The 13,670-nt window shown below is 35.0% G+C and overlaps 1 protein-coding gene across 4 annotated transcripts in view; it reads left to right on the forward strand.

Moving 5' to 3' along the window:
* Positions 1 to 13,670, forward strand: part of LOC106470861 (fidgetin-like protein 1) — a 51,034-nt gene that overhangs the window by 15,850 nt on the left and 21,514 nt on the right. For all 4 annotated transcript variants that reach the window (XM_022399506.1, XM_013931440.2, XM_022399505.1 and 1 more), the window contains one exon: positions 8,320 to 8,414. In XM_022399506.1, the coding sequence (XP_022255214.1) occupies positions 8,320 to 8,414 (95 nt within the window). The remainder of the gene's footprint in view (positions 1 to 8,319; positions 8,415 to 13,670) is intronic.

The raw sequence follows: 13,670 nt of genomic DNA on the forward strand, positions 1-13,670 counted from the left end.
TCTAACAATGGTTATTTTGAAATTGGTGCTCAGTTGTCGTCACAGTCTACATGTATCTGACTGGTATTGTTGGCTGCTTGATCAACAATAGCACTTATGGTTGTTTCTTACTTAAATATGTTATATTTAGAGATACAGTTTAAATTGTATTTAGGTCTTACTATTATATTTTAGTTATGTTTTAAAATGCATAATTGAATACTCACTTGTTGTGAGATTCATGCATCTGGGTCTACTCTCATGCTTACATTAGTAAAAGAATATTATGTTTTGATCAAATTAGCACCTTTCTATAATGAATTTTAGTTGGTTGACAGGCTGGATTCAGGTCAAATTCAGCATCACATTGATCCATCAAATGCATCAGATTGTGCCATTTTGCTTTATTGCATAAAATTTTTTATGGGAGAGCATGTCCCCAGACACCTCTAGAAGGTGACTGCCTTTGTTGCTCACAGCACTTTATAGCATGCTGAATATTTGCCTTTTCAAAAGTCTCACTAAAACAGATTCTTAAATGTTGGGACCCTGTGTTTTTCAAGAAACATAAGATACTGGGGACAAGAAATATTAAAAACTGAAGGTAAAGATGAGCATGCACAGCTTGACAGAATTGGATTAATAAGTTTGGTATTGTTTTGAAACACTTGCTCTCAGACTTGTGATAGACTACCCATTGCAGGGTTTCGGACACGTTCTCCTCATCCCCATTTGTCTGTTCAACTTTTGCTTCCTTCAGTTTGACTGCAATGGTTGAAGATTTGGTTCTCAGTCTTCTGTGTTAGTTGGCTATGGCCCCATCTTTTCATTTGATCCTGTGGAGTTTAATTGGAAATTATATTCTTGATGCTTATTTTTTCCACTACTTTATGGAATTTTGAGCTCTACTTGCTTCTTCCAGTGCTACTTCATTTGCTGTGACCTCTTTCCTTCTGCAGTAGTCATCTTGTTTAGAGTGGCTGGTTCAGCTCTCCATTTCATTATCAACTCCTACCCAGTATTTAATTTACTTAGTGGGCTCTCTCACTTTATATATGGGGCAAGCTTAGTCTACTTTTTTGTGTTTGTGACTTGGAGCTTTTGATACCAGAGCTCCAATGTTTCCTTTATTTTCTGCACGAGTCTTTTTTGGGGACTCTTCTCTTGAGTCCCTCATTTCTCTTAGATGTGCCCAATCGAGTCCCCTTCAGTGGTTTCTCCAAGAATACTCTCTCTTTTTCACCTCTTGAGGTCATGGTGGGTCATTTGATCCCACATGACCATTTTCCCCCACCTTACCTCAACTTGCATCTGTTTTGAGCCCTCCAGTCTGTGGCCCCTTCTGCTTACATATATGGTTTTTCATATTCAGGGTGAATGTAGCACAGATGGCACTTTGTGTTGGCTTTATGCTTGATGTGAAACAGTCCTACAACCACACCTTTCCACTGCCTCTGTTTTGGTGGGGTGCAGTTCTGGATGCCTGATCCATTTCTGACATCTTGTCTCCATGGTTGAGGTTCCTCTCTCTATATCTTTGAGCTGGTGGCTGCTTGTAGGCTTTCCATCATCTTAATCTGTCTAGTGTTTTAATAGTGATCCATTCAGACACCACTGTTTTCTTCCTTCTCTTGGAACTTCCATTTTCCTGGATAACTTGTCAGTCTATCGTGTGTCAAAATATCAGGCCTTAGTGGCAGGTCAACTATCTTGCCTGGCACTGAACCTTTCCTACAAAGTAGTTTCTTCATCCTCTGGTGTTTTCAGTTGATTTGCTTCCAATGTGGAATCCTGTCATCACTGCCTTTAAACCTCTTTGCTTTCACTCATTTGGTATCCAATCCCAGACAATAGGCCATCAACATCTCTTGTATTAGATCTTTCAGGTTGGGATGTGGACAACCCATGACATATTAGTGTCTCATTACACCTACAACATGGAGGTTTCAACTACCATGGCTTTTGTCTCCCTCCAGTTGCCATTTTTTAAATAAAAAACCTAAGCAATTTATACACAACTTGCTCACTTAGTTATTTTATAGGCGTAAACCAAATGAAACCTTTACAAGTGGAAATGAAAGTTAACCTTAAAGTTGCAAAAGGACATTACATTAAAGAAATACACAAACCTGTTACCAGCAGTCAAAAGCAAGTAAGAATGTTCATGCAGAAGCTAATTACAGAAACACTATAAAAACATTGTTTAGGTCCAAAATGAAACTGTGTTCTTCTACTTAAACACCTTTTGAATTTACACAGGTGGACATCTCTTGAAAATCTGTCAAAGTTTGTTAAAATCTGCATAAAGTCTTTAAAAATCTCCAAACACCAGCCCTCTCAGGTCCCAACAGCCTTTTAATATGCCATTAAACCTTCAAGTTCTTGACATAAGAAAATTGTGGTTGGTGCCTGTTAAATCAGTTGGCTAATTGGCAGTGAAGCTCATGGATGAGTCTACCCACAACTGCTGCCCAATTTTCTGACAAGAATAACTACAAACACCCGGCCAGGCTCGGAAAAACAAGAGAAAATTAGTATGTGGAAATATCAAACAATTATAATTTACATTATTGCATTCCATGAATGTCAAATTTCAAGTAATCATCCTCTGATTAGTCTGGGCATTTAGATCATGAATGTTGTTCATATTCTTTCACATAGCGAACATAATTCTATTTTTTGTTGTATACAGTATTTTACTTTCTTATTCTCCAGGCACTTTAAATTCCAAACAAGACCAATCAGGAATTGCTTAAATTCTGAGTCCCTTGAAGTTTGGGCTGATATTTGGAGAATAATCTGTTTGAATTGTTGGAGATGTCTGAAATTGTATATTATGCATCTCCAAGTACCTAAGAACCTTTTATGTGTTTTGATGAGGGGGAACTTCCAAACACAGTGAGGTGTACATTTTTACAAGTAGTTAGAAAAACCCCTCAGATATTATTATAATCATCAAGGGTTTGTAAAATATCAAATGGGAACTTTCATGTGTGAGAAACCATGGGTTTCCAGTGGCTACTTTGCATTACAAATTTTTATTCTGAGAGTCATTTTCAGAGTTATTTTTCTTTTGAATTGGTTCTACAGCTAAATTTTTGACTTGGGGAATTTGTACATACTCTACAATTTGGCATCATTATAGGAAGGTTTGCAAAGACCAGTATAAAATGAACAAACAGTGGTGTGTGGGTAATCCTGGTATCATTAGTGATACACAGCAGATAGTTCTGTCTCACTAGTAACTCATTAGCACTATCTTCAAGTCTTCTATTACTTTAAAATGAACAAACAGTGATGTGTGGGTAATCCTGGTATCATTAGTGATACACAGCAGATAGTTCTGTCTCACTAGTAACTCATTAGCACTATCTTCAAGTCTTCTATTACTTCTAATCTGGGAATATTCAACTACAAGCTAAGTACATTTTTAAACACTTAAAATGATTTGTTTTTTCTAATCATATTGTTTGTGACAGCTATATATATATATATATATATTTTATATAAATTGTGATATTAATTTGAATTATTCTGAAAATGTTTATATGGTTTATCAAAATATCATCAGAGGTATTTCAAATTGGTGTGGTACCAGGTGTTATCTATCCTGACTTTTGTATTTAAAGCAATTATTTATTTTATATGTCTAAAACATGGAAAATTCAAAGAATAGTTCTCCTTTTTTTTTGTATTTCTCTTACGGTGGCCATTTTAGATTTCAAAATGACTGCCATTTACAACTTATGGTATTAAATATCTTGGGTACTCATACACTTAAAAACATGACTCTAGTGTTAATACCACTATTTTCAGGGTCAAGGATTTTAAATTATAATTCTGGCATGCCATCCATTTTTGGATTCCGTTATGGCAGCAATCAAAATATATTCTATCAATTATATGGACTTTCGTGGATCAAGAAATAAGTTCTCTTTGGCATATAATCTCTTATTTCACCAGAGAGTTTGAAAGAAATGATATATAAATTAAAATACAAAACTAGCACTTTAAATATGGTATTAAATGAATTTCTGCATCATCAATATCATTGTCATCCACATTTGAAAGGTCACAGACATCCATGTTTTTCGATTCCATGTTACTGTAATCACAACATGAATATGCAGGTATACAACATAACATGTTTTGTAGGTAGACAGTGTTTTATCTTGAAACAACTTTTTTTTTTTACATAAATATTTTATAAGTTTTGATATCTTATCTGGGGCTGGCTTTTTCAGACATTTTATAGTTACTAATGTGTCATCATCATGTTTCTCCCATCCATGACCTGGAGGAGATGGTAAATCCTGCATGATCTCTGCATGAAACAGATATAATTTTCTCTATGTTTGAGGAATTGGATTGGACTTTGTAGAAGTAAGTTTTCCTCCCTTATTTCCCCATTACAGAAAAGTTCCCACCTAAGTTTTGCAATGTATGCAATTTTTCCTTTGAAGAATAGACAATGACGTAAACCTTTCCAAGATATCAACAACTTTCAGATAAACATTTCCTTGATTTCCCAGATGTCCTATGTACTTTCAATATTTTCTCCCCATCATCTAGTGACAACAATAGTTTAATCAGTGTGTTTTTGCTAATCTACAAATTTTTTATCCTAATCAGCACCTGATCCAGCATGCAAACATAGAAGAACTTTGGACTATGTCAAATCTAATGTTGATAACATTCTTCATTGTTAATAAACCTCAAAGATTTCCTTATGCCAATATGCATAGTTAACTGAAGTCTTTAAATCTTCAGATATGTTGATTAAAAGTATATACAACTGAATGTACATTGATAGTACAACCAGACAGTGTAATGCTATAACTCTATGAGATTATCTGTTTCTTCAAGATAATGTTTTAACAATGAAAAATCTAGAAGGCTTGGTTTGTTTGGTGTGGTTTGAGTACTGGCTACACAATGTTTCCATTATTTTGTCTTTAAATAGTATGGTCGAAATTCAAACTTCCTTAAAAGTTCTTAGCTTCATTAAATAATAGAAACCAATCTATCACCAAACACTGCATGTATCTTTATACTTTTATCTTTCTTAATGCTCTGGAATTCAACCATGGCATCTATGATTGACCAAATTTGGATAGCTCTGGACTGCTAGTTGCTTCAGCTTGAGCCATTATCTCAGACTTATCAATAGGAATGTAAGACAACCCATCTTTTGTGAACAGTGATTGTAATACGTCAATGTTTTTTTAAAGGAATACCGACAGAAAGTGGAGTGCTTCTATGGATTCTAACTCTAGACTGTTAATGTTGTGGAGGGTAATCTATTTGTCTATCTGTTCTATTGACAGACATGATATGCTGTACTCCAGTGTTTGGCCTATTCTCAGTAAGTATTATGTGATTACCCATAAGTGTCCACTTATAGAAGATGTATAGCCTCATAGGAATTTTAAAATCAGCAAATTGCATTTCTTAATATCAAAAGTGTCTAAAGCAGTAGCTGATTATCAACCTCATCATCATAAACATATTCATCCAATACTGCACTTAATGTTCTTGTTGATGAAACATCTGCATGAGGTTCTTCTTCCCTATTATAACTCCTTTGATGTGTTTTTGTATCTCTAAAATATATTTCTCCTATTCTTTTCCAGTAAAATGTTTTTGTACTTGTGATCCAGATCATTCATTCTAAGAATATCCCCTTGGTTTAAAGAACATCTGATTAAGTTGAATATTTTAATATCAGCAGTTATTTGACCAACTTATTTGAAAATTATTTTGATTAGGAGTACTGTTTGATTCCCTTTCTTTTACAACACAGTGTCTATGATATTGAGAATTATATGCTTGGATGTCATAGGATTCCATAAAACAAAGTGCAATCAACCAAACTTTCTAATTTTTTGGACTTGGTTAAAATGTCAATCACATTTTGACCAGTTGAGCTCTTTTGTCACATTACAGAGCTCAGATATATCATCATATTAACAGAAAATGCTTTTGTTTTTATCATACAGGGTTGTTTTCTATGCAATCTTTAATGCTTGTGAGATATCTTAATCCTTAAGGAGAACTAAAGCTAGTTGAGTGCCTTTCCCTTTTAGAGAGCAAATACTAAAGCTAGTTGAGTGCCTTTCAGAACTTTTACAATCAGTTATCAGTTGTTTGCTCAAATCTCTAAAATGAGTCTGAGTACTGTTCAATGATCTTTCTTAACTACTTTGTACTTTCAGCATTTTCATCTTTCTGAGTAAACTCATTATCACAGAGGAAGCATGAACCAGGATTACTTTCAATACCTGTCCACTGAAACAATAATTATAATGAAGCATTTAGCCAAATTATTCATTTTATTGGAATATCCAATGGACATCATATCATGGCAATGATGAACCTGTGAATTAAACAGGAACCATGAAGCATCGACAACCATCAAACCGATTTCCAAATGCAAACTTGTGCTGGTAATATGGATCATTAAACTACCACCAAATTTTTGTTTCTTGCCATCTTGAAAGTTATATCAAGAAATAAGATAATAACTAGTAGCCTTTTTGAAATTCAAGATGGTCACTGCACAAGTCATAAAAAAAAGGGGGGGAAAAATACTTATTTTGAATTCTTCATGTTTTGAAATTATGAATCATAAAATTACTTTTAACACTAAAATTGAGCCAGGTTATATTTTGCTGTATGTGGTACCATACTAAAAATCATCTTTAACTTTTTAAGCAACTACTAGAACTTGGCAATAGGGATTCACATTTCATGTAGGACATTGATATTTATGAACAGATTTATGGTGTTGTTATGGGTTCTAAATCTAGGCTCTAGCCTAGCTGATATATATTTTTTCATGTTACTCTGAGAAACAATGAATCTAAACCTTTACAACAGATATATTCATTAAATATTTATTTTTTTACAATCATAATCAGGCTGATGATTTTCTCAACTTTCATAAATAATAACATGCCAACATAAATGATACTATGGAAATTGAAAACTATTACAAGCTTAATTTTTTGAATATTTTCATTCAATATGAGACCAATTTCAGTGTTAGGTGTTTTCATAAAAGACCTGCACTAGATTGTATGCTAGATTTAAGTTATTCCTGAATTTTTCAAGTGTAATCTAATGTAAATGTTAACATTCAGAACCTTTCATCTTGCCAATGACTCATTTTTTTAATGAACTTTCCAATATCATATAACTACTCAAAGAAAAATGATTAGTGTTTTAACTTCCTCAAGTTAATATTCAAAAAACACTTCATAATCTTTTGACTAAGGAACATCTTATCACTTTACCCTTGTTTGAAAGACACACTAGCTTGGGTGATGAATACCTTAGTGATGAATCTGGTTGTAAAAAATAAGCTTGTTCAACTTTTTCAAATCAACCATAGATTAAAGTCAGATGTGTTTTCTAAAGTTAATTCAAATTTTTGTTTTGCTTGAAAATAAAATTTCTTAACTGCGGAGATCACTAATTGGTTATAAATATGTCTTTTTTTTGTGTGTCAAATGCTATGTTGGCTCCACAACTAGGTGTCTCTGACAAAGAATTAGTTAATATTCAACATTTCCATAAAAAGTGAATGTGATACTCCTGTCAGAAGAAAACATTATGACATTCTTGTTTTCACTTTCACTAAATTGGGCTTTTTTGTATGCCTTGAAAATTGTATTTTAGTTGACTCAAGTTGTAGGGAGAGATTCATTAACCGTCTTTCATCTAAGTGAAGTAATAGTATTTCTTATTATTTCTAAGATTTTTTATATGTTATCAAGGCCCAGTGCTAATCTCCAAACTTTCCAGGCTTTTTCTTTTTCAGAAATTACTGTAGTCAAAATAATTGCTTGATCACCTTTACTTTGGTATTTTAAGCATTCATTAAGGTATTTTCCAGAAATTTCCAAAATTTCCATCTTTTTCTTTTTTTTAGAAATTACTAGTCAGAATAATTTCTTGATAGCCTTTACTTAGGTATTTTAAGCATTTATTGTTAATTCTAACTTGTATTTCAATAGTGATTTTAAAAAACAACATTTTCTCTGAGTTTTCTTATGTTTGCTGTTCAAACATTTAATATCTATTTACATTATATATCAACATGCTTGTTATACATTTTGTACATTGCTCAAAAAAGTGTTGAAATTAATATTGCATGCAAAGTATATGTGTGAGATACAACTTAATTATGTGTTATACATTATAAACAAGTTGTAAATTATTTGAAAGTTCCAAAATTGGCATTTTTTGTATGCCAGCAATTAGCCCTAGTTATGAGATAAATACAATTAAAATGCTCAATTTTTGTATAGTATTATTGAATGCTTTAACTATTGGCAGGATATTGATAATCACAAGAAGTTTAACACTCGCTACAAAAGTAAAGGATATTCTTCCTCAGAATATGGTGTGTCTCGCAAAGTACTTGGCTCAAGGTTTGTATGTATATTTTATCACAAATTATTTAAGATAGAATTAAGTTCTCACAAAGTTGAAAATATCAAAGCTAATAGCAATGAGGTTGAACCTGTTTGGGTTTCAGTTTGTGGTTGTAAGTGGAGAAGGCTTTTAGTTGGAATTTGATACTTACCATCAGGTTAAACTGATAAAATTAATGAGAAACTATAGTGAGATAAAGATTTAGCTGTTAATGAGGTTATAAATATGAGAGATTTTAATTTCAGGCATAATAATCGGGAACCTATTAAAACAATGCTGTTTTAGATTTGTTGTTACCATCTAATATAAAATTGGTTGATAAGGTGGAGATTGGGGAGCATCTGGGTGCAAGTGATCATTGCTCAGTTAGGTTTGCTGCATATGGAAATTAAGGAGTAATGAGATTTTGATTCCAAATTTCAAAAAAGCTAATTGTGAAAGGATGAGACAAGAATTATCTGTTGTGAATTGGGAATGTGTAGGAATTTCTTTCTTTTAAATTTTCTGCATTTATTAGTGTCTCCAATTAATTCAGTTACAAGATATTCATGTTCCTAAGGTTGCAGCAAATACAAACACACATCAGCCCAAAAAGGGTGTAATAGGTGAAATTAAAGAAAAGCATTATAAATTTAAGAAGTTTAAATTTGCTGCAATGATGAGAGATTAAAAGATTACAGAAGATCAAGAAAATTGCTCAAATGAAAACTAAGGAAATCAAAAACTGTATAAAAGCATGTTAGCTGAAAAATTAATAGTAAGGGTTTCTTTGAATACATTAAGGGTAAGCAAAATGTTAGGGTGTGAGTAGGCCTTTGAAGGATGTTACAGGAAAGCTAATATCTGATGATTATGAGATGACTGGGTTATTAAATTATACTTTTTTCTTCTATTTTTACTAATGAAAATTTCAGCAATATTCTTCATCCTGGACAGTTGCTAAATGGAAATAAGAGTAAACAAGATGTTTGCATTAATTCTGATCTGGTTAAGAAATAATCTACAAAAATACTGAATACAAGTCTAAAGAGGTTATAATGTCAATGTATAACTAGGTCTTTGATTAGGCTGCATTTGGAGTACTGTGTTCAGTCTTGGGCTTCTTATCTTAGAACAGACATTGAATTTTTGAAAAGGGTCCAGACAAGGGGAGTTAGGATGATACTTGGGATGGAAAGATTGTTATATAAAGATAGGTTATGATCTCTGAAATTGTTTTCTCTATTCGATTCTACCGAACTATCATCACTTCTCATTTGGCAGTGCTATCGTCAAGACATTTTTTGTTTGTGCTCTCTTCCTGTGTTTCTTTTTCTTTTAATTTAATACAAAGTAAAGATATTTTTTTTTCCTACTTCACTTTACAAGTTTTAAGTGATAACTTACCTTTATTGTTCTTCGCTTTTTTTTGGTTTTGACCAAAGCTTATGTTTCCACTTCGAAAATGTTATCATTTACTTCCAGCACAATTATCTAGGCTTTAGGTGGATGTACTCGAATGAGGATTTCTCAGCTTGAATACATTGAGAGGTTGATCGTTATATGAGTTGACCATCATCAGGCCTCAAGTTTGGTGGCCCGCACATTTTGTTCTGCTGACTTTGGACAGATAAGCTGTTATACTGTCATATCTTTTTTGAATATTTTGATATTAATATTATTTGTAGTTATTTGGTTTCAATAACATGCATTTAGTTAGATTTGTACCTACTTCTTGTAAGATTAGGGTTTTTTAATTAACGTTTAGTGATATCCTTTTGTACACCAATGTTAGTTTAGGCTTAACATGTGTCTTTGTAATTTTAGGTTTACCTGTCATTGATATTACTGGTAAATCATAAATTAGGTTAAATATATTGTTTCCTCAACAAATACCATCAACTAAATTTTATTGTCAATATACACTTACTTAATCTTACTATATAATGACTTTCATTTTTGTAATTAATTATATTTTATATTTCTTACAATTAATTTCGTTTTTTAGGACCCCTGGGCCTGGAGTTTGTCCAAACCATCTCCCACTATTGCTTGCCTTCCTCCTAAAACTGCTAAATTAATTTGGGAAGATGTCTATTTTGACAATTTTCTTCCACCTGATTTTGTATTGGCCTTCCCAGGCCTCTACTGTGGAGTCTGCTAGACCTACCTCAGCCTTTTTTATACACATTTCACAGTTGTTGTTTTTCTTTGTCCCTCCTTTTCCAGATATTTTGGTTCATGCTGAGCCTTTTTGTCTCTCTTTTTAGTGATGATGTTGGCATACCTTGGCCTCCACAGACTTTGGTTCATTTTGTCTTAGCTTACCATCAGATAGATTGTTTTTGTTTTCGTGCTTCTCTGCACTTCAAATCTCTGTTGCCTGTATGGGGATAACATCTGTTAATCCTATCCCTTTCTCCCTAGCCATGTTTTCCAAACTATCGCCTCTCCTATTGGTATTGGCCACTATACACCTCCTTTCTTGGGGATTTTCATGGGATACCTTCCTCCTCCTTAACTCCATGTTGAGGTGATTGCCACATTCAGCTGTTTCTTTACAAATGTGGCATGTTTACTTTTGGGATCTTCTGGGTGGGTACACTATCTTGTACCAAATTAATTTCCTTTCCACATCCATTTAGGACTTGTGGATGGCTCTTTTCTACCACTGGTCTGTTTTCTTGGGGGGGTGTTACTCCTGTGACTTTAGCATCACTTGGGGTATCTGTATTGCTACATTTGATGTTTTCTTTTTTGGTTGCATGTTTGTCTCTTTGGCCATTGCATTCTTTATTCATGTTCCAATGTCCGGCACCTTCCTGTCATTTACCTGTCCTACATATAAGAGTTTCTCCATTACTCGTATATTCTCAATACAGATTAGAGTTCTGTGATTGATCTGTCCCACCTTAATCACTTCTTGGTTCTTTCCCTTTTTTTCCTATTTTGTTTATCACACTATGGTGGGCCTTTTCTCCAGGACTGAGGATACCCAATGTCAACGTTTTGTATTCTTATGCCCACATTCCTATTTTTCATCCCTTATGGTGCTGTCTTAAAATTGTTCACTATGGGGTTTCAGATCTGTATGTCTTTGTTTCCAGTTCCTCATCCACTTGCCTTGGCTTTCGATGTGTTCAGACAGGATTGGGATCTGTTTGTATCTTTATTTTCTCATCTCATTCATCATCTTCCCAGGGTGATTTAATTCATCATTGCCAATCTGTGTCAGGTCTTCCTGATTGCTCCTTCCTGGCTGACACAGATTTGGTTTTTGTCAGCTGCTTCAGCTCGATCTGTCCTTTTTTGTTCTGGATCAATTTTTCCTACCCTCCACATTGGTGACTCGTATGGGCAGGTTCTTCATTTTTGTTTCCTTCTATCTCCCACCTTTAATCCCAGGGAGATCCACTTGGTCTTATAGGTCCTGTACCTGCTCTGGGTTGCTTCATTGCCTTCAAGGCTTCTTTCTGTTGTTTCCTTTTCCTGCTGTTTCATTCCCTGGCACCACTCCTCTGTTTGTGACTTTTTTCTTCCTCCCTTACCTTTTGGATTTGGCTTTTGATTTGATTGGCCTTTTCCTTCCTTGTCTTCCTTTTTCTTGTAATCAATTCCTGGTGTCTTCACTCTGATTAGGCACCTTCCCTCTTACCTACATCTCACCCTTGTCGTACATTGTATGTACTTCTTCTGTCGAGTACTGGGACTACACCTCATACATTTATCTCCCATTATCTGCTTTGGTTAGCTTCTTCCACCTGTTTCCATTCTTCACTCTTCAGTGAAAGTGTGACTGGGTAAGATACCTTTTTTTATATATACTTCTTATTTATCAGGGGCATGTCCCTTTTTTCTTTATGGATCCTGCTCTGTGGCTAGTGGTGCCTGTCCAGTTATACGTATACTAATCAAATCCACAGTGTAAGGCCATGATGACTTAACAATTATAATTTCCATGGCCACTAAGCTCACACTGTTGAGACAGGTAGTTCCACATGACCGCTCATAGGTTTTCCTTGAGATATATTTGCTTCATTAATATGTCCATTCTGGACTGTGCTCACCCCTGGACTTCATGGATAAAGCAGAAGGGGATAGCTGCCCATCCCTACCATGCCTTTCATTAAATAAATCAGGTATGGTCTGCTTTTCAAAATAGGGTTTTTGGGGTCACCCGTTGCACTGTCTCTGGTGTTGACGTTCCTCCGGACTTTCCACCACATTTTCTTCCCCCTTCTTCTTCCAGTGGAGTATAGGAGTCCTTACTTTCTAGTTCCAAGCTGCCGGGGTGGTGGACCATGGAGACATCTGCCTGCATATGATAATGATATATGATTCAAATGATGATAAAACCATTCAGTTGAGAGTAGTGCAGTGGTGTTCTGCTGTTGTAGATTATGATATGTCCTCCAACCTGATGTTCCATCGCTATACAGGTTTATCCAAGAGGATGTTGTAGCTTTGGAGTGAGCAGTCAAAATTGCAGTTCACCCATTTGATTTGGATCCCTCATCCTACCCCCACATGGATGTTGGTTCCCAGTGGCTGGGTTTTGGATTCATAGCTGAACCAATCAACATAAGCCCTCACACACATGTATTATAGGTGTCTCTGTTTCCTCACTCAATTATGCTTTTGTTCCCTCCACCCGTGTTGTGGGTCACGGTGGTGGAACTTGCAGATTGACGTGGTTGTTTCTCTTATGCTATCCTCTGATGATTTTCTTATACCAAGGATGTTATTGCACTGGGGGCAGTTCCTGTTGGATTGGTTTTAAGTGAGATAGTTTACATTACAGAGACATCTTTACTACACTGTTTGTCCATACATTGGGTTCCTGGATCATTCAAACAACTTATGGCATTGTTATCATGTGTCCCGTTCATAGATCGGGTGGTATGAGATTCCCTCCGGTCTGCTGAACTTGAGGAGAAGACGGTATGAACTTCTATCCTACCTCCACCTGATGGCTGGGTTTTTGATAGTAGTTGATTTGCCACTTGTATGATCCTCATCCTACCCCCATGTGGATGTCAGTTCCCGGCAGTTGGGTTTTCGATGTGGTTGACTTGCCATGTATGGTCCGTCGCGACCTAGCCACTCTACACCTACAGGCACATCCTTTTACTCTCACCCACAATGATGTACTTTATGGAATTGAGATTCCAATATCATGTGGTTCAGACAGGAACGTCGAGAGCCAGCATGAGCCCTGGGGCAAACATCCTTCGCCAGGCCCTCTTTCTCTCTCTCTCTTTTTTTAACATTTC

Source organism: Limulus polyphemus, unplaced genomic scaffold (assembly GCF_000517525.1).
Source record: "Limulus polyphemus unplaced genomic scaffold, Limulus_polyphemus-2.1.2 Scaffold4256, whole genome shotgun sequence".
NCBI classification, from domain to species: domain Eukaryota; kingdom Metazoa; phylum Arthropoda; class Merostomata; order Xiphosura; family Limulidae; genus Limulus; species Limulus polyphemus.